Here is a 20,649-nt window from a genome sequence, read left to right on the forward strand (position 1 = left end):
GATTTCATCTCTTCATTTTTTACATTATTTAAAAAAAAATAAAAATTCTTGTTTTTTATTTAGCTGCTTGCAGAAAGAATGCAAGCACAGTTCACTTCATCAAATATGGAAAGCTTTTTCCCAGTACATTTCATCAAATATTTAAATGCTTATATTTATTATGTGTGCAAGTGGGATGCTTGGAGTCAAGCAGATACCGGGGTGTATGCTATTGTCAGGTTAGGAATTGCTGAGTTTTATGATGGTACAAATAGAGGTGTGTCTGTGGATTTTTGACATTTACCAACGGTTACATAGTGCTAGTAATCCATAAACATTCTTCTCTGTGGATGTGTACAGTGATTGGAAGCCATAAACAATTGTAAACAGGCATGCCTTCTTCAGCAGAGAATGTGCTGTCACTCACTATGTAGGCACGACATGAAATGGTTGTCCCTAGAAAAGACACGGTGTGTGTGTGTGTGTGTGTGTGTGTGTGTGTGTGTGTGTGTGTGTGTGTGTGTGTGTGTGTGTGTGTGTATGTGGGACACAGAATAATTGCAGGGCAGGGGTGGTGAATAAGGCATTTGTCCCACACTGTGATGCTCTCTTGTGTCCTCTTGAAGGCTCTCTTGCTTCTTAGACACTTAGGGTGACCTCACTTAGGCCTAAGTCACATTTGCTTCACGGAGAGGAAACGGCGGCCGTACGCCCTCTGAATTGATAGAAGCGTGCGGCGGCCGCAGAGTTTCTGCGGTGGCCTCAGGGTGGCCCTATGCCGTTTTTGCTATCTTTTACAGGCCGTAGGGGTCGCCGTGGAATTATAACGCGGAGTTATAACTTTTTTCATTTCTACGTTCGCCGTAGCAATTCGACAAGCTGAAAAAAAAAAAAATGGTAAAAAAAAAAAAAATAATAAAAAAATGAACCCACTCGTTACCGTCCGTCTGGCCGCACGTTCGCCTTAGGGCCCCCCTGCGGTCGCCTTGCGGGCACCTTGAGGCTACCTTGCGTCTGCCTTGAAAATTATATGGCCGCCGCAGAGCCCCCTCAAGGTCACAGTGCGACATCAAATCAAAGACCGTACGGCAACCCCACGTTTTCAGTCTCCACAATTTCTAAATACGCCGTGCGGTTCCCCGAAAAATAAAAACATATGTGACTGCTCCATTGTGTGACCGTGGAAATACTGCGGCCGCCATATAATTGCTAGTGGCCATAGATTTTGGAGTCTCCATGGCCGCCGTGGCAAATGTGACTTAGGCCTTACTCTCTTGCCTCTAGAACATAGCTCTTGGACTCTGAAAAGGTTCTTGCCAGTGGAACAGCTCCACGCTCCACTCCTTGTGGTCTTGCTCTGACTCTTTGGTCTGGTGTCTTGCCCTACTAGCTGTGACAGCATGTATGACTTCCTAAACAGCCTAGCTTTCCTCACTCCATGCTTTGCCCTCTTATTTGCCCAGCTCCTTCTGTGTTATTGAACTGTATTGGACCATAGGGATGGTGTTAGATGGGTGATGAGCTGTGCTCAGTTTCCACCAGACATAGTGCTTTGCATTCAGGCCAAAGAGTTCCATTTTCATCTCATCAGACCACATAATCTTTTGCCTCATGCTCTCAGAGTCTTTCATGTGCCTTTTTGCAAACTGCAGGCATTCTGTCATGTGCCTTTTTCTCAGGGGTGACTTCCATTTGGCCACTCTCCCATAAAGCCTAGATTTGTGAAGTGCTCCAAAGATTGTTGTCCTTCTAGTAGGTTCTCCCATCTCAGTCAAGGAACTCTGTAGCTCTGTCAGAGTAGTCATTGGGTTCTTGTTCACCTCCCTGACCAAGGTCCTTCTTGCCCGGTTGCTCAGTTTGGACGGATGGCGGGCTCTAGGAAGAGTCTCGGTAGTTCCATATTCTTTCCATTTCCTAAAGATGGTGCTCACTGTGCTCTTGGGGACTTTCAACCCTCGAGAAATTGTTTTTTACCCTTCCCCAGATCTATGTCTCTTTACAATTCTATCTCAGAGGTCTACGGATAGTTCCTTGGACTTCATGGTGGGGTTTCTGTTCTGACATGCACTGTCAACTGTGGGACCTGATATAGAAAGGTTCTTTTCTTTATAAATCATGGCCAATCATTTGAATTGGTCACAGCTGGACTCCAATCAAGTTGTAAAGATCTCTCAAGGGTGATCAAGGGAAATTGGATGCACCTGAGCTCAATTTGGAGTATCATAGCAAAGGGGATGAATACTTATTGACTCAAGCCATTTCAGCTTTTCATTTTTAATTGATTTGTAAAAATTTCTCAAAACATGTTTTCACTTTGTCATTATAGGGTATTTTTGTGTGGATCGGTGACAAAAAATTTCAATTTAATCCATTTTACATTCAGGCTGGAACACAACAAAATGTGACAAAAGTGGAGGGGTGTGAATACTTTCTAAAGGCATTGTATGTCTCAAATCATACCACGATAACACCAAGAAACACCTGAGAGCTATCATGCCCATGCAATATTACGTTGTATGCCATTGCCTTTGTTCACCTTGATGAAGGAAGCGTGCATTGACTGACCTTTGCTTGCTGATATTTTGATTTACGAACATCGTTAAAATATTTTTGCCAGGAATCATGCTTTTGAGTTACATCAGTATGCAAAATTTTAACTTTTGAGCACACTGAGAAATTACGAATCATTTATATGAGTGAGTGAGTGAGTGAGTGAGTGAGTGAGTGAGAGAGTCAGAGAGTAAGTGGTTATAAAGAGCTTCACATAGTACATACTGTATCTAAAGCTAAAGATGGCAAGTGTAAGTCACAGGATAACTTCACAATTGAGTTGACTGTTGCACCTATTGTACTGTTTCAATAACGCGATATGGAAGGTTGTTTCACATTCTGTGCAATGACAGTGCAGTGTATAGGCAGGGTGGAGTCTTACTGTGCAGGTAAGCATGTACCCCTGCGACTAGGGCACTCTCAGGGCACAGGCAAGTCCCAAAGGATGCTGTTTCGTCGCTCCCGATCGAGAGACGCCCAGTAGAGAGAGCAGCCAGAGCTGGTGCAGGAGCCACGTGCTTCTTGTGACGTGCACGGCAGTTCTGGAACCACACCTATGGTAGGATGTACGCAGCAGTATGTTTTCTGGTTTTATATGAGTTGATAAATGATTGATCTTGCACATTGCAGCTTACATTTGGTGAAATGCATCAAGTGTGTTTTTTTCATTTTTGCATTCTCCCTAGTAAATGTGTGTGTGTGTGTGTGTGTGTGTGTGTGTGTGTGTGTGTGTGTGTGTGTGTGTGTGTGTGTGTGTGTGTGTGTGTGTGTGTGTGTGTTACCACAAGCAATACAATTAATTGTGCAGTAATGTCTCAATCTTACAAGTTAAAAGAAACGAAAGAATGAAATACATGTAAAACCTGAAACATAGTTTACAGATTGACTTGTTGTCAATGTGTGATGCAATATGTTGGTGAAACAATGCAGAGATGTAATATAAGAATGAATGCACACATGAGCGGCACAAGAGAAACCCAGATATAACTACTGGCTATCCATCACTCACTCATCATTTTACTTATGGATACTGTCAAAATGTGAGCTTCAGTGTAGAAAAGATAAGCAGTAATGGCCCAAAAAAGGATGGGATGGAAGACAAAACAATCACACAATTGCATAAGTGTAGAGAACTTTTTCTGGATTAAAGAATTAATAACTACTTATCTAAATAGATTAAATTATAGAATTAATGATACATACATACAACATAATGGTCAAAACATAATCACCTCTGTTTTTAACGCCTTACAACGAGACCGAGAGACCGAGTACATAATTATGGACGGAGACATCCAGTTACAGACACACCAGAACAAATCGTAAATGAGTGCTTAAATATGAACAAATCAAATATCTGCAGATTACTTCACAGCAGTAGAATTAAGATCAAGACTTCAAACAAACAACTGAAAGAGGTTTGGCAAATCGTTAACAGATAAATAGAAGAGAAAGATCAAGAATAACTCCCAATACAACACATGGAAGCAATTCTGGACATGATAGACCAGAGAATGTACAAAAAGAAGTTAATTGTAGGAAATACAATGATATCATCAAAATTATGTTTGATAACAAAGGGGTGGAAATGATCAATATAGAAAAAATACTACAACAGAAGGAAGTGTGGGGTAAACTTCCAGAAACAATACAACAGAGAGAGCCACCAAGTGTTGTGTACACTTTACACAATGCAATTAGGGGGGGGGGGGGGAACTCTCAGGAAACAGTACAATTAATAGGTGTAGAGGAACGGTGAAATAACACACATCATTGTAATTGTGAACATTCCATATTTAAAGATCCACATCATAAACACATCATCACAGGTGATATCAGAATAGTGCAATATAGAAAATTACATGCATTACTTACAGAAGGACCAAATTATAGAGAAAACAAGCCGGTCGGCGACATGGCTGCTCACTCAAGATTGAAAGATGGCCGACGCGACTAGCCGATATTCATGTACATGCTATCAATAAATTTAGCACAATAAATATGATTGTCACAGCCCTCTTAGTTTGCGCCCAGAAACCCGCCTTGTGAAATTTCAGGCATGTTTCCAAAGAGACTCTAACAAATGGTAGCCCTGGTAATTCCATTTATGTATTCACTAAAGATTTTTTTTAATATGATGCTGTAAGACATTCTCCTTGGGCACAAAAAAACAGGTCCCTCGGAGGTCCAGTTTCGGAGGTATTGATTTTTTTTGTACAGTCCACAATAAGTGTACGATGTACGATAAAGTATTTTAGCTGTTGCTAAGCAACGGAGGTGTGCATAGCAACCATTCATTTTTGTGTACATGCTAGCCACATTGTACACATTTCACCCAAGTTTCATCAAAATCAGACGCTTTCTCTTAGAGATATTCGCAATTAACCGTTTCTGAAATGTTGGACATGTACTCGCCCAAAACCTATCTCCTCCTACAAATATTTTTTGTTAGGGCTGCAAATTGGCATGAAGGGAGCGAGATAGATTGTGCACAGAACTCTAAGCTTCCATTTTTCGATTTTTGGGGGGATTTTTTTCGATTTTTTGACCACTTTAAAGGGCCGTTGCTAGGGCCCGGAGTCCCATATTCGAAAGCACACGATTCCCAGAAATATTGGTCCTACCTACCAAATTTCATTGGAATCGGTTGAGTGGTTTAGCCCCGAAGGCTTGACCAAAGTTTCATGGACGGACAGACAGATGGAAATGTCCAGAATAAGGGTGCTCGAAGAGCAGCCAATAAAAGGATTAATTGGAATAAAGCAAGGGAACTTACAATGATCGGATTGATGGAATGGGTGAGAACACAAATTGATGAACACAAAGTACCAAACACACAAATGCCTTTATCGTTCGAGGAGGTCGATAAACATATTAAAAGGAGAATTGTTGATTTGAAAAGAAAAGTTTGAATCAATAATCCAAACTTTTCCACTGACTTATTGAGATGTCGTAATAATTTTAGGGTACTCCATTAAGTACCCAAGGGTGCTCATATCCCTGTCGCCGATGCTCTTGGCAAACTTCTCCGTGATTTTGTCCTTGAGAACCAGCCCCCCCATTGGCCGGGTATCGCCTCCTTATTTTTTGTTACTTTGGCATTAGGGTACCCAATAAAGAGTATCTGGACTCCCCTGATGTCTCATTGAATTCTAAAGTCAAGCATCAGGTGGCTGATATTTTTGGCAATGGACGTCTTGCCACCGCTTCCAGTCGTCCTTTCTGGCAACTCCACAATTAAGCGTCATAAAGCCGATAACACTCAACGTATCAACAGAAGGGTGAAAGCAAAATTTGCTGATATGGATATCAAGGGGGCCATCAGAGAGTTGGTGTCTTGTGAGGGGCATGCCCCACAATCAGCCGAAATGACCGAAGCCCTCAAAGCCAAACACCCGGCTGCCTCACCAGACCTCAACCTACTGGCTGCGCCTGACGGTGAATTAGCCATTCTGGTAGTTCTTTCTGAGCATTCTGTCTGAATCCCAGTCAACCTTTATTCATCTGGGTTGTCTCAGGCCCCGATGGGCTCAGACTGGGACATCTTCAGGATTTTTTGGGCAAGGAATCTGCTGATGCGGGGGCCCGCTTACTCTCTTCTCTTACCCTGTTCATTAATATGGTTCTGCGGGGAGAGGTTTCCTAAGCCGTGCGTCCTGTTTTTTTTGGTGCAAATTTATTTGCTCGAACCAAGAAGGACGGTGGGGTCCCTCTGATCACTGTGGGCAATACTTTGCACCATCTTGTGACCAAAGCCGCAGTCCAATCTTCATCTGAAGATCTCGGGGTTGCGCTACGTCTTGTCCAGTTGGGCTAGTTAACTAAAGGTGGGTGTGAAGTGGCTGCCTATGCTGCCAAACTTTATCTGACAAATCTGCCTCCGAATCACATCCTTCTTAAGATCGACATGATAGGGGTGTGAGATAATGCATTTAATTGCTTGAGGTGTGACCTTTTTTGTCAGAAGTACGAAGGCATACCTCCAGTATCTATCCGCACATTTGGCAGGCATACGCCAGGCCTTCTGATTTGTTCGATGACAACGAAGCCATTTATTCAGCAACTGGCATTCAACAGGGTGACTCCTTCAGGCAAGGTATTTTTTTCCCTGGGCATTGCCCCAATAGCCAAGGGGTTCAGTCAGAGTTCAATATATGGTACCTCGACAATGCATTATTTGGAGATGAACCCGTGAAAGTGCTGGCTGACCTCCAGAATGTCATTGCCCGGTTAACCGACATTGGCCTTGAGATCAATGGTGGCAAGTACGAGTTGACCATCCTCAACCATGCATCGCTTGATTACTGTCAACATACCGAGGCCATATTTCAGGCAGTGCTCCCTTATATTAAGATTGTTTTGATCAATGACTGTACTCTTGTTGGTGCTCCAATCTCCCTGAGGCCTTCGCCCAAAGCTGTTATCGAGAAGCACGATGACTTGATCCGTATGGCAGGCCGTCTGGAGCAAATTGACGCATGAAGCATTTGTACTGCTCAAAAACTGTTTATCCCTGCCCAAGCTCCTGTATATCTTGCGTACGTCTCCCTCCTACCTGAATGGTGCACAGCTAAGAGCTTTTGACTGCACCATTTGCGAAAGCATTTGTAAAATCTCTCATGTTGCTTTCAACGGTTCTGCTTGGATGCAATCTATGCTCCCAGTTAAGCAGGGAGGCCTGGGTTTCAGGAGGGCTCTTGATATCGCTCTCTCTGGCTTCATCTCCTCATTGCTGGCAGTCTGCCCAATAGTCAATGTCGTTCTGTCCCACGTAAGAGGCTTGGCGCAAACCGGGGAGTTGATAGTGGTGGTGTTGTCATGGAGTGCAGCCTAAAGCAGTGTTTGCGAACCCAAAGGTCTGTCCCGGCTTCGCCACAAAGCATGGTACGTTGAGGTGACAAGAGTGTCTTTTGTGAGCCTGTTGAATAGTGCGGATCAGGTCACCAGAGCCCGTCTTTTAGCCGCAGCCACTACGGAAAGTCGGATATGGCTTCATGCAGTCACTGTTCCCTGAGTCTTTACGGGTTGCAGTTGCACGATGAGTTGGAGCGTCAGTCTGTGAGTGACATAAATGTTGATGCAGCAGTATGATGGATACACTTAGTCACCATGGTCTGTTGTGCCGTTTCAGTGCCAGTCAATCTTTTAGACATTCAGCCTTTAAGGCCCAGTCACACCTTGACGTTTTAGCCAGCAATGGCAACGTATCAAAATGTATGGAAAACGCTGGCTTACTCTGAACTTTTGATTATTTTTTTTAAAGATTCGGACGTATTCATAACAAGTTAGTCGTATGCATAACATATTAGTAATGGACACGGAACGTTTCGTTGTCTTATAGATAACTTATACCAACGAATGCTTAGCCTGTTGTCGGCGTTCACAACCTCTGCCCAACGATAGTTTAACTTATGCATAGCGCGCTGCACGTATCGCCGATGATCACGTGGCGTAGCCAATTAAAAGGCTGCCGCACAATGATGCAAATCATAACCGCCGGAGAAATGGAAGTGTCAACATCGCAGTCACACCTTGGCGATCTTGCCAGCGTATGCCGACCTCTGAAAAATGCGTCTAAAATGCTGGCGCATGTCGAATACAGTAAGGGTAAGTTTGGTATTCGTGAATAGAACACTAGAGTACGCTATCATACGTCGTAGTAAGTGGAGTACGTCTTGTACTTTTAAACGTGTTAAACTTTTTACGACGTACTTGCCGTATGCCTCACACGTTCCGCATGCGATGGGAATAAGTTGTATGCACGATATGCGATCGTTGGCACACGTCGACAAAAGTTACTTGTAAGTTACTCATAAGTCGAAACGCGTCAATGTAATGGTTAGCGTCAGTGTTCCAGACTCCCTGTTTTTTTTTTATTTTTATTTTTTCTTCGTTATGACGGTCATGTTGACACTTCGATTTCTCGTGCGGTTATAATATAATATAATATAATTAATAGGCTGTCGCTCAACAATTTAAATCATAACCGCACTAGAAATCGAAGTGTCAACATCACCGTCATAACGAAGAAAAAAATATTAAAATAAAAAATAAAAAACCAGGGAGTCTGGAACACTGACGCTAACCATTACATTGACGTGTTTCGACTTATGAGTACCTTACAAGTAACGTGTGTCGACGTGTGTCAACGATCGCGTAACGTGCCTTCAACACGTTACTCATAGGTTAGAAATAAGTTTCGGGTATGCTAAACATTACCTCGACGTGTTTCGACTTATGATTAGCTTACAATTAACGTGTGTCGATGTGTGTCAACGATCGCATAACGTGCCTACAACTTATGGCCAGCATAGCGGAACTTGTGAGTCATACGCTGGCATAAGTCGTAAAATTTCAAGCATGCTAAAATTTGAGGATAACCGCAAAGTACAACGATGAAAGCCAGCGTACTACGACGTATGGCAGTGTTTTTCAGTGTGCTCTCAATGTTTCCAAAACTTACCCATAACGTATTGGACGTGCACCAGCGTTTTAGACAAATTTTTCAAAAATCGGCATAAGCTGGCTCAAACGTCAAGGTGTGACTGGGCCTTAAATGATGTGGTCAAACGTGCCCTTTATGGGGCAGGGATACCATCTGTCCTGGAACCCCTTGGTGTAGACCTTGGCGAAAACACCCGTTCGGATGGCTTGACCATTGTCCCATACAATAATTGGAAAAACCTAACCTGGGATTGCACTTGTGTCGACACTTACGTCGGCCTCAGCGAAACTTATTTATTCGAACCAATCGCCATCGAAACAACCAGAGTGTAAGGCCGATCTATGTCCAGCATCATTGGTAATATTGGTAGAAAGCTCATTGCATCCACTGGCGATATACGGCAACTGGTCTGGTTCAAGCAGCGACTGAGCTTGACCTGTCCAGAATGGAAACGCCATCAGAAACTGAAAAAAACATATATTGGCTGCTCTTAGAGCACCCTTATTCTGGACATTTCCATCTGTCTGTCTGTCCGCGAAACTTTGGTCAAGCCTAGGGGCTAAACCAATCAACCGATTCCAATGAAATTTGGTAGGTTGGACCAATATTTCTGGGAATCGTGCACTTTTGAATATGGAACCCCGGGCCCTAGCAGTGGCATAGCGACGGCCCTTTAAAGTGGTCAAAAAATCGAAAAAAAATCAACAAATCTAACCTTATAGTTCTGTGTGCAATCTATCTCGCTCCCTTCATGCCAATTTGCAGCCCTAACAAAAAATATTTGTAGGAGGAGATAGGTTTTGGGCGAGTACATGTCGAACATTTCAGAAACGGTTAATTGCGAATATCTCTCAGAGAAAGAGTCTGATTTTGATGAAACTTGGGTGAAATGTGTGCAATGTGGCTAGCATGTACACAAAAATAAATGGTTGCTATGCACACCTCCGTTGCTTAGCAACAGCTAAAATACTTTATCGTAAATCATACACTTATTGTGGACTGTACAAAAAAATCAATACCTCCGAAACTTGACCTCCGAGGGATGTTTTTTTTGTGCCCAAGGAGAATGTCTTACAGCATCATATAAAAAAATAAAATCTTTAGCGAATAGATAAATGGAATTACCAGGGCTGCCATTTGTTAGAGTCTCTTTGGAAACATGCCTGAAATTTCACAAGGGGGATTTCTGGGTGCAAACTAAGAGGGCTGTGATAATCATATTTATTGTGCTAAATTGATTGATAGCATGTACATGAATATCGGCTAGTCACGTCGGACAGCTTTCCATCTAGAGCGAGCAGCCATGTCGCCTACCGGCTTGTTTGTCTGTTTATTTGTTTGTCTGTCTGTCTGTTAGCAACTTTACGGCAAAACGGCTTTAGCAAACATTATCAAATTTAATCCACAGGTGGGCAATGAACCTTGGACGAACCCATTAACTTTTGGGTCCAATTGGATCAAAGGTCAAGGTCAAGGTCACGAAAAGATCAAAATCGTTTTTCGCTCATAACTTCGTCAAAAATGATCTGATGTACTTCAAACTAATCTTATTATTCTAACCTTATTATTATTCTAATCTAATCTATTATTATTCTAATCTTATTATTCTAACCTCTAACCTTATTCTATTTGTCACTTATAACCCTACCCATTCCTGTCGTGAAAAATGCATATTTGTGAAGATCGGTAGGGTCTGAAGTTTTAGGTAGTCCGAAGGTCAGGTCATGGTCATCGGTCAAAATTACATATTTTCCATTATAAATCAAAAAAGGTTAGGAATATGCGTGTTTACGATGGAAGACATATATCAAGTCCTTTATTGGCTTTTATTTGACACCATGACCTTTGACCTTACGTGGCCTTGAAAGGTCAAAATCATTTTACGGTCATAACTTCGTCAAAAATAGTTTAATTGACTTCAAACGAAGACTAAAATATTCCTTATTCTATTCCTTATAATCAACATTCAGGTTAAGGATGTATCATATTTAAATTTGATCCCCAAAATAACTTTATGCCTTAAATGGGCAGGATTTGTTTGTGCCTGGCACCACTTGTTCATTTTTGTCTTTATAAAAACTTCCATTTCCTTGGTTGGAGTTTAATTTTATTTATATATTTATTTATTATTATTATTGTTGTTGTTTTTTAATTAAAAAAAAATCCAAAAGTTATTTTAAACAATCCAGAGATAAGTCTTTATTTTAAACAGCTTCAAATGCAATATGTTATTGTTCCATTTGACAAAGCAAATAATAATATTGCATTTGTATACAAAATATTCTACATTCAAACACTTTTGGAAGAATTGGGCCTACAGATTGGACTCTCAAACACCTACAAAATGAGTAACGATAATAAAATGGATTTGATACAAGACCACATAAATTACTCCAAAGTGAGAAGAATGTCCGTTCCAGCTAAACACCATAAATTACCATTCATGCACTGGATCCCAAAAATATACAAAAACCCATGCAAGTTGAGGTTCATCATCCCAAGTAGAGAATGCAGGTACTATTACAGGGGCAATGAAACTAATTTCTGTCATACAGTATCCATGACATTAATAACAAGGGTAAAGCAAAATGTTTATCAACTTATGACTTTTCCACATGAGATACAAACATTCCACATGATAAGCTTGTAACCACATTGGACAGAGCGGTCGAGGAAGCAATTGCAGGAGGTAATAAAGTATACATTAAATTATATCAAAAAAGAGCAAACTGTAAAGGAAAATCAATATTCATGTGATTTAAAATATATACTTAAAGAAAGTGTAAGATTTCTCCAAAACAAGTTTCTTTACATTTGGCAACAAGATACTCTAGCAGACAGTGGGGATACCGATGGGTTCAGATCCGGCTCTTTTCTTTGCAAATTTATTCCTGCACATGCACGTCTGATTGCATCCAGAACATGTGCAGGAATAAACAAACAACTTCGCGAAGGTGTGGAAACATCTTAAGATTAATTGATGATTTACGAGCAATTAATGATGAGTTTGTATATGATCAGCTTCATGATTATATTGTCGTGGCCCCGAGGCATGATCTTTCTTGGGCAAACCACATTTCAAGGTTGGACTCCAAAGACGGCTGCTGACTGGGCATCCTCCATCATACAAAGTCCTTCCTTCACACACCTGAGCTCATATCCACCTACAAATCTTTCATCTACAGCTTGATGGAATACTGCTCTCCCCTGCCTCACATGTTCCTCAGCTTGATGCCATGGAAACTAAGGCCTTTAAGATTATTGGAATCTCCCATGATGAAGCTGAGTCTATAGGCCTATCACCACCTTTTGCAGACAGGTAGGTAGTCTCTTTGTCTTCTACTGCCTCCTTTCTGGTCATGCACCCTCTGCAGTTTCCATGCTTTGTCCCACCCCCCCCAGGTTTCTGCAGGGCGCACATGGTTCACCATGAATCCCCTTCTGGTGAAACTCCCCAAATCCAGGATCACTGCTCACCTCCATCATTTGTTCCAATTTTTTTTTCCTGCCTATGGAGTCAACTTCCCCATCCACTTCAATCAAATTCTTCCTACCAGGTCTTCAAGAGAGCTGTTCACTTCCATCTCAGATTGTCCCGAATCCTAAACCATGATCTTTTCTACCCTCGTTAACTTCACCCAAATCCATCCTCCCAAATTTCCAGTTTTCCCTCCTGTATCCATCTTGTCCACCCCATTCATCCTCTGTATCCATCTTGTCCACACCATGCATGCGTGTTTTGTGTCCGGTTTTTGGCTGTTATGTCCTGGTTCGTACAGTGTCGTAGCTCTTCCATGAGTTATGACTAGATATACAAAAAAAAGAAAAAAAAGAAGCAGAAGATGCTTCACTATTGAGAGAGAGGGCCAAAAACGATATATAGCACAATATTTCAAGAAGTTCTGGACAGATTATGACAAAACTTGGTGGATGAGTTCATTAGACACAAAGAACAAGCCGATTAGATTTTGGTTCAGGTCTGCATACAAAACGTAAATGGTTCAGCCTGGTGGAGGTATGTGCTCTACCAAGAGCCATTCTAGTTTGTTATGTTTTCTTTAGCTAGTTGTACTGAGAACTATTAAACTATTGAAGAACTCACAAATTTTCTGGGTGTACAGTTGCATTTTTACCTCTGCCGCCGAGGGTCGATGGAGGTTGTATTTTCACTCAAGTCTGTGAATAGGATATCTCAAGATGTTATGGACGGATTTTGACAAAATTTGGTGGACTGGTTGGATGTGTGACACAGACGAATTGTTTAAAATTTGGTGAAGATCTGGATCCAACCTGTATCCCTGTGCTTTGTAGGCAGGATATTGCATCGATGAGTGTGCCATACTTTGAGGGCAAATTAATCCAGCTGTTTCATTTTCTGGTGGAAATTAAAGATCCTGTGGTGCCTTTTGAAAAGAGTAGTCCACTGTGCACTGCTTTTATTTTTTGGGTTAATGAAGAATTAACGCCTGAAACGTCACCTTCTCTTTGCTGACATGGTGGTTAGCATACCGCAATCAACATCTTGATTCCATCCATTTTATTTGTTATTTTGGTTGTCTTAAATTTCTGGTCGTCTTAAACCAACGTGACGGAATGACCACTATTTGCTCTGTGGTATTGCTCCACCACCAATCACACAGGCAATCTTCTCACAAATAGAAAGAACCAAGGAGAAATGTGACTCTTGCCACCGACTCTTTCAACATGAGCCAGCACCCAAGAGGTTGAAGTCCAGGAATAGTTTCTGTCATGCTGTTCAGCCCCTGGATGGTAACCCTCACAGCTGCAGGATAAATGCTTGGAACACGCAATGCTTCGTCAATGCACATAACAGCCCGGCTGGAAATTTTGGATGAAAATTTGCATCAATAATGGGTATAAAAAGTATACGGGGTTGACAGACTTTTTTGACCTTGACCTATTTAAGGTCATGACCTAATTATAGAAATTTTTACATTTTCCACCACAACTCGATAAACCTTTTTTTCAAATTGCAACAAAATTACCTTCTCTCGATCACCTAGAGCAAGGCACATTTATGTTTGATATACATGATACCGCTCTGACTTAAAGCTCAAGGTCAAATAGTGGTCTGAAAAAAAAACTCTTTTTGTCATTTTTCTTTTGCCAATATAGAATCTTAAAGATCGCTTGACCTTCCAAGAAGTCCTTAAATCATAATTGTGGACTTGCACTGAAGTTGGGTACTTCATATTTGATTTGTGTCCTTGACCGACTTTTGTCGGACTGTGACCTAATGAACAAAAAACACCTTTTTGATCATAAATTGAATAATTTTCCTCTGATTTTCATGATGTTGAGTTTTATGGATAGATTGTAGATGGGGACACATTTTCTTAATTTACACTCTATCCTAAATTTTGAAGATCAAGGTCGTATGGTGGCCCAAAGAAAATATGCCATCGTTCGATTTCAGGTATCAGGGGAGGCTCACCCTTGGTGATTGCTTTGTGATCACAGATATCTATTGATTCATTCTACTTGTACATTACTTACTGCTAGTCAAGCAAACCTCCTATCATAATCTACAGGGGCATTGCATCATGGATGCAGTCATTCCCCAGTGAAGATGCCACAGTAAAATCACATTCATAATTGAATCTCTGTCAAATGTGCATTCATTCCATGGAATAAAATTCTGCATTCAAGCTGATGTCGCATATTTGATCCATGGGATCTCAAGATGATCAATGTCTCATACTATATATACCATTAAATGTAATTTTCCTTATTCTGCCAAGCTTTTGGAAGGAATTAGTTTGGTTTAACGAGATTTAGCTGTATGCACATATCACATTAGTAGTGAGGGTGCAGGATGTGGAATGTGAATCTATAAACTCAAACCATGGAATTGGATACAACCTGGATAACTCGTCGACTGAGGCCAGTGATGTCGGCAAGTTTCTGGAGGGTCTGTGCATCTGGATTGTTGTCCTGGGCAAACTGGGCCTGCATCACCTGCACCAATGGCAACAACGAATTTTAACATTGTTTTCTCCCCACACACTTTTCCTGAAAAGTCTAATTCCTCCGACAGTCCCTTGAATATACATGCACATAATAAGTATGTAACAGTTTTTATGTCATATTTTTAAACTGAACAAGTCACATGATGTTTTCACATGTAAGTCGTGCTGAGAAATCATGAGATGATTCAGCATGTGCATCGAGCCAGAATGCTAAATGAAAGGTACTGTGCCGATTTGTGGAGGCATAGTGCATGTTTGTGTTAGGATGCAAGACCACTGTAATGACATTGCTTTATTGTGAAACATCATCCATGGACATCATACGGCAACTTCCGGCCACTTAAATTGAAGGTAATTCAATATGAAGGGCTAGGTGTCGAGTTGGGTTCAATGGAAGTGGATTGAAGATGAGCAAACAGACTGGGCTTTGGAGGATGAACGAGGATGGCAATACTGGATGAGTATATGCATTCTGGTATTATTAAGGTATGGTGAAGAATTGAAAGACTTGTGGGTGGAATATATCCAAGTAGAGAGTTACAATATTCCGGGGGTATGCAAACCTCTCTGCAAAATGAGATCAGCAGGACCTTTTCAGGCTTTGGATAGGTGATGCCAATGATGTTTAAGGATTTAATGTTCACAACATCCAGAAATAAGCGATGGGGGCTGTAGGAGACATCCAGCCTTCAAATAAAAATGGTACTCTATTGTATTATGAAGGAAACATATTTTCGGCCAGCGGAGGTTCATCAGGAGAGTTTGAGGGAAGACTTCTACCTTGTTTCCATGCACCACTCAACCTGGATTGAAAACTGTGCTTATCCTGATACTGCATTTCATTTCAGAAGTGAAAGGGGAAACTGGGAAGAAGCAGAAATGAACCAAAAAAAAATTAGATCACTGTGTATCACAAAGTGATCGCCAAGGGTAAGCCCAACCTGGCGACTGTGATTCAATGATGGCCATAGTTTTTTTCAGACTGCCATATGACCTTGACCTTCAACACTTTGGGACAGCATATAAATGAAGAAAATGGGTCCCCATCTACAATCTGTCCATAAAACTCAACATCATTAAAATCGGAGGAAAATTATTCAAGTCGGCCCACCTGAGCTCCTGACCACTTACAAAGCTTTTGCCCGCAGCCTGATGGAATACTGCTCTCCCCTCTGGGCTGGTGCTCCTGCCTCCCACCTTTCTCGGCTTCACGCTGTAGAAACCAAGGCATTTCGGATCATTGACATCTCCCGCAATGAGGCTGAGTCTTTGGGCCTCTCACTCAATCACCGCAGGTTGGTCGGTGGTCTTTCTGTCTTCTACCGTCTCCTCTCCAGCCTCGCCCCCCCTGCTCTCTCTGCGATTTGTCCCCACCACATTTCCGCAGGGCATTCAAGGTCCGCCAACAACCCCCTTCTGGTAAAACTACCAAAATCACGAATCACTGCTCATCTTCACTCTTTCATTCCTCTTTTGTCCCGCCTTTGGAATAAATTCCCTCACTCTATTCATTCCCATTCTTCCCTCCAGGCCTTCAAAACAGCTGTTCACCACCACCTATCATCCCCCATCCAAATCCTCGATCTTTTCTACGCCCGATATAATCCACCCAAGCCCACCTCCTTCAAATTCCCTGCTTTCCTTCCTGAAAGTCCCTGTAATGTCCATCTTCTATTCCCCACGTTCCCCGTCCCATCCCTCTCCCTTCCACAGATCTCCAAATGTCTCTGTTCTCCACTATTTTGTCCTTCCCACTCCCTCCCCTCCTGTCTCATGCCCCTCTTGATGCGCGTTGTGTGTTAGCTCTCATACGAGCCTCGACAAGGTTTCCAAAAAAATAAAAATTATGATCAAAAAGGTGTGTTTTTTTGTTAGTTTGGTCACGATCGGAAAAAGTAGGTCAATGACACAAATCAAGTATCATGTGCACAATGTCAGTGCAGGTGCACTCTTACGATGCAAAAACATTGTGGTAGGGCAAGTGGTCTTTGAGGTTCCGCATTGGCAAAAAACGCATTTTTTTCAGACTCCTGTTTGGCCTTGATCTTTAACTCGGAGGGGTATGATGTAAATTAAGTGTAAATGCACCTTACTCTAGGCTGTCAAGATAGGGCAGTTGTGTTCCGATTGGACAAACAAGAGTCGAATTATGGTGAAGACTGTTAAAATGTTTATAATTACTGAAGGTCATGATCTGAAAACTGAGGTCAAGGTCAAAAAATTATGTTGACTTTGCATTCCCATTATTGATGCAAACTTTAATTCCAAAAACCCCAGCTGGCTCTGAGATATAGCTTGGATATTGGCAGAAAAAAAGGAAGAAAAATAAAAAAGAAAAACCTAAATGGTGGTTTAGTACCGCTGGGGGTCTAAGAAACTTTGAGGTACCATTAAAAACTGGGGACACTCATTGTAGAAACAAACCCTACAACAGGTATAAGCCTCCCCATATCCTATAGTGGTAGGCTTAATAAGAATAAAGAAAACCCTTTCCCAAAGCGAGTACACACGAGATGGGATGAAGGTTGGCCATTCAGGTGATGAGTGCTTGTATACATTTTGAGTCAAACCGAAAGCAGAGATACTTATTTTAGCCTTTGATAATCCTAATTATTACTTGGAGCCTTAAGGACTGAGGAGGTAGAAGAGAAGAGCAATGTTGCAAGAGATTAAGAAGAAGGGATGTGAGTGCTTTGCTCGGAGACGAGTCAAGGTCTGAAATCGCACAAAGACATAGCATTTAGTTCGGGCTTAGTTGTGTACCTCAGACAAAGGAATCAACAAGCGTCCCTGGGTTAGCTTGAAGACCCAGTTATCTGAGATGCATTGCAAGGCCCCAGGAGAATAAGCACATATGTGGATAGCATACCTTGAATGTGTATCGTCTCCTAATGATACACTCACCTTTCATAATCTTACTCCTTTGCAACCTCTTTTCTCTTCTGCCATCTTCATGCTTTTAAAATGTGCAAAAGAATAATTATGATTGTCATAGGCCAAAAAAATTGCATCCAACCTGCTGTTTTTCGCTCCAGGCTTCCTGAGAAAGTACTATGTTCATCAAAAATGCCCTTGTGGATGGAAATGTGAGCTTTTCACTCAACTCAGATAGACAATAATTTGTGGATTGTGGGAGAACCCGGGTTCGGATGGCATGGTTTTTAACCTGGGTTGAGTTGTACATGAAAATAAGGTTTTAGTGCACTTGGGAGTGCTAAGTCGGCTTGAGAGACCATCTTGGAAATGTGATGGTCCCCCAGAAAGTATTGGTTGATTTTGGGCCCCTAGGAGGCTTCGAGTAGGTGTGGGGAGGGGTTGAGGTGGGGAAGGGGATTGGGGTGCAATCAGTTGATGGTGAGGGCCTGGGGGGGGGGCAGTCTCAGTTGATAGTGACTGGGGGGGGTGTCTTGATTGAATGTAATTCCTGTGGGGGTGGGGTGGCATGGGGGAAATATCGGTAGATAGTGAGGCCTTGAAGGGAATGGGGGGAGGGACTTTGAGGCCGGTAAGGCCCCGGAGGTGGGGGGGGGGGTGGGGATCTCCGTTGACACTGAGGCCCCAGAGGCACAGAGACGGGGGGAATCTCCATTGACATTGAGACCATAGTGGGATGGAGGAGGAGTCTTATACGAGATATATAATGAACTTCTCTGTACACAAAATAAATTCTGTCCTAACTTCTGGTGAAGAAACTGGCAGAAATGTCAGACTTGACCTGGATTGTGAAAAGGTGTATTTTAACCTGACTCAGAGGGTTTGACCTTACCCTATGCATGAAAAAGGGGTTTATGACTTTCCCAAATTCATGGAAAAGCAGAGTTGTTACTTCATTGGTGAATGAAAAGTGTTATGATCTTACCTGTAATTGTTCGGCTGTAAAGCTCGTCCTTGCTCGTTTCGTGGGTTTGCTGCTCCCCTCGTGAGGGTCTCCCAAATTGCTGTCTCCCATTATTCCACCTGCAGGAAAGATCAAGTGTCAAGAGGAGAGAAGAGACGATCACAAAGCGATCGCCAAGGTTAGCCAATGATGGCCATATTTTTTTGAATTGCCATATAACCTTTACCTCCAACATTTAGGGATAGAGTGTAAATTAGGAAAATGTATCCCCATCTCCAATCTATCCATAAAACTCATCGTGAAAATCGGAGGAAAACTATTCAAGTTCTGATCAAAAGGGTGTTTTTTGTTAATTAGGTCACAATCTGAAGAAAAGTAGGGAAGAGACGCGAATCAAATATCAGGTGCACTTCAATGCAAGTCCACTATTATGATGCAAGAACATCTTGGTGGGCGAAGTGGTCTTTGAGATTCCGTATTGGCAAAATTGAGAGATGACAAAAAAGTGCATTTTTCTTTCAGACCACCATTTGACCTTGACTTTTAACTCAGAGGCAGATGATGTAAACAAAGCGTAAATGTGCCTTAATCTAGGTTAGCAAGAGAAGGCAATTTTGTTCCAATCAGACTGAAATTAGTGAAGTTGTGGTTTTAAAAAACAGGTAAACATTTCTATAATTTGGTCATGACCTTCAAATTAGGTCAAGGCAAAACATTTTATGTCGACCCCACATACTTTGTATTTCCATTATTGATGTAAAATTTCATCACAAAAGTCCAAGTCGACTCCAAGATACAGCTTGGACATTGGCAGAAAAAAGGAAGGAACCCCCCTCCCCCCCTAAATGATGGTTTAGTAATCCTGTGAGTCTAAGAAACTCTCCGGTACCATTAAAAATTGGGGGCACTAATTGTAGAAACAAATGCTACAATATTGCATAACCCTCCCTCTATTCTGTAGGGGAAGGCTTAGAATTTAAAGGAGGAATAGTGGGATTAAAAAGCAATGCAAAAGCAAGAATATGGGAATAAGTGAAGAGGGTAGAGTGATTAGACTGGCGATGAGGAATCATGTTGAACAAAGAGGACAATAACATGTGGGATGTCATGGGTTCGGGACAACGTTTGAGTATCTGGAAGGAGTACGAAAAGTTGCGTTGAGGTTGCAACAGCAATGAAAGGAGTGAGAGAAGAGGTGGAAAAAGTTTTAGCCGATTAAGGTAATTTGAATAACATCAATTAAAAAAAAATATTAATCTCATTTTATCCACGTTTGCAACAGCACATTGAGATTAATGCAACTTTTTAAGTTTGTACTTTGAAGTATACATAATCATTAGTTAGAAAATACATAAATATGTTTAAATACACTTTATATAGATTATGCTTAAATACACTTTATATAGATTTATATCAAAGCATGTTTAAACAAAGTGCATTTATACATTTTCGTTTTTTTTTAGATTTCAGTAAAACATCAAGAAGATCGTTATTTAACTGCAGCAAAAAGATTAACTCGGGAGGGCAACACGGAAATGAGGGGCCGAATGGCCTCCTCATTTCCTTGTTCAAATTTGTACAAGAGGTTGCGAGCACTACTCCCACTTAGTGTAGTCCCAAGGAGTACTGTGGATCCTTTATATATATATTACTTTCCATTCTGTATGTAAATATTTCAATGCATGTGGTTTGATTTCTGACAGAGTGCAAGCTTTTCCCCTCTCCCCGCCAAAGAGGCCACCTGGCATACGACCGTTGATCAGTCAAAATGCCATGTGACTTGTGAAAATAAATGTGAAAATGTGAAAATGTGAATTTTCACAAAATTCACAAAAAACATGTGAAAA

At 41.6% G+C, this 20,649-nt stretch overlaps 1 protein-coding gene and 1 long non-coding RNA gene across 3 annotated transcripts in view; one reads left to right on the forward strand and one right to left on the reverse strand.

The window, feature by feature from the left end:
- LHX6 (LIM homeobox 6) overlaps positions 1 to 20,649 on the reverse strand; it is a 46,024-nt gene that overhangs the window by 9,405 nt on the left and 15,970 nt on the right. Inside the window, exons 4-6 of the mRNA XM_085854717.1 lie at positions 18,824 to 18,921; positions 14,858 to 14,953; positions 2,912 to 3,083 (exon numbers count right to left, since the gene is read on the reverse strand). Of these exons, the coding sequence (XP_085710843.1) occupies positions 2,912 to 3,083; positions 14,858 to 14,953; positions 18,824 to 18,921 (366 nt within the window). The remainder of the gene's footprint in view (positions 1 to 2,911; positions 3,084 to 14,857; positions 14,954 to 18,823; positions 18,922 to 20,649) is intronic.
- The window catches only part of LOC147013119 (uncharacterized), a 67,679-nt gene that overhangs the window by 3,174 nt on the left and 43,856 nt on the right, over positions 1 to 20,649 (forward strand). The window contains exons 3-4 of one of the 2 annotated variants that reach the window (XR_015051204.1): positions 2,943 to 3,088; positions 13,615 to 14,887. This is a non-coding gene — a long non-coding RNA (uncharacterized LOC147013119). Of the gene's footprint in view, positions 1 to 2,942; positions 3,089 to 13,614; positions 14,888 to 20,649 lie in introns of those variants that run through there. The other variant, XR_015051205.1, reaches the window with a different exon arrangement.

This window comes from Eptatretus burgeri, chromosome 14 (assembly GCF_056783735.1).
Source record: "Eptatretus burgeri isolate ZD-2024b chromosome 14, Ebu_testis_v1, whole genome shotgun sequence".
Lineage (NCBI taxonomy): Eukaryota > Metazoa > Chordata > Myxini > Myxiniformes > Myxinidae > Eptatretus > Eptatretus burgeri.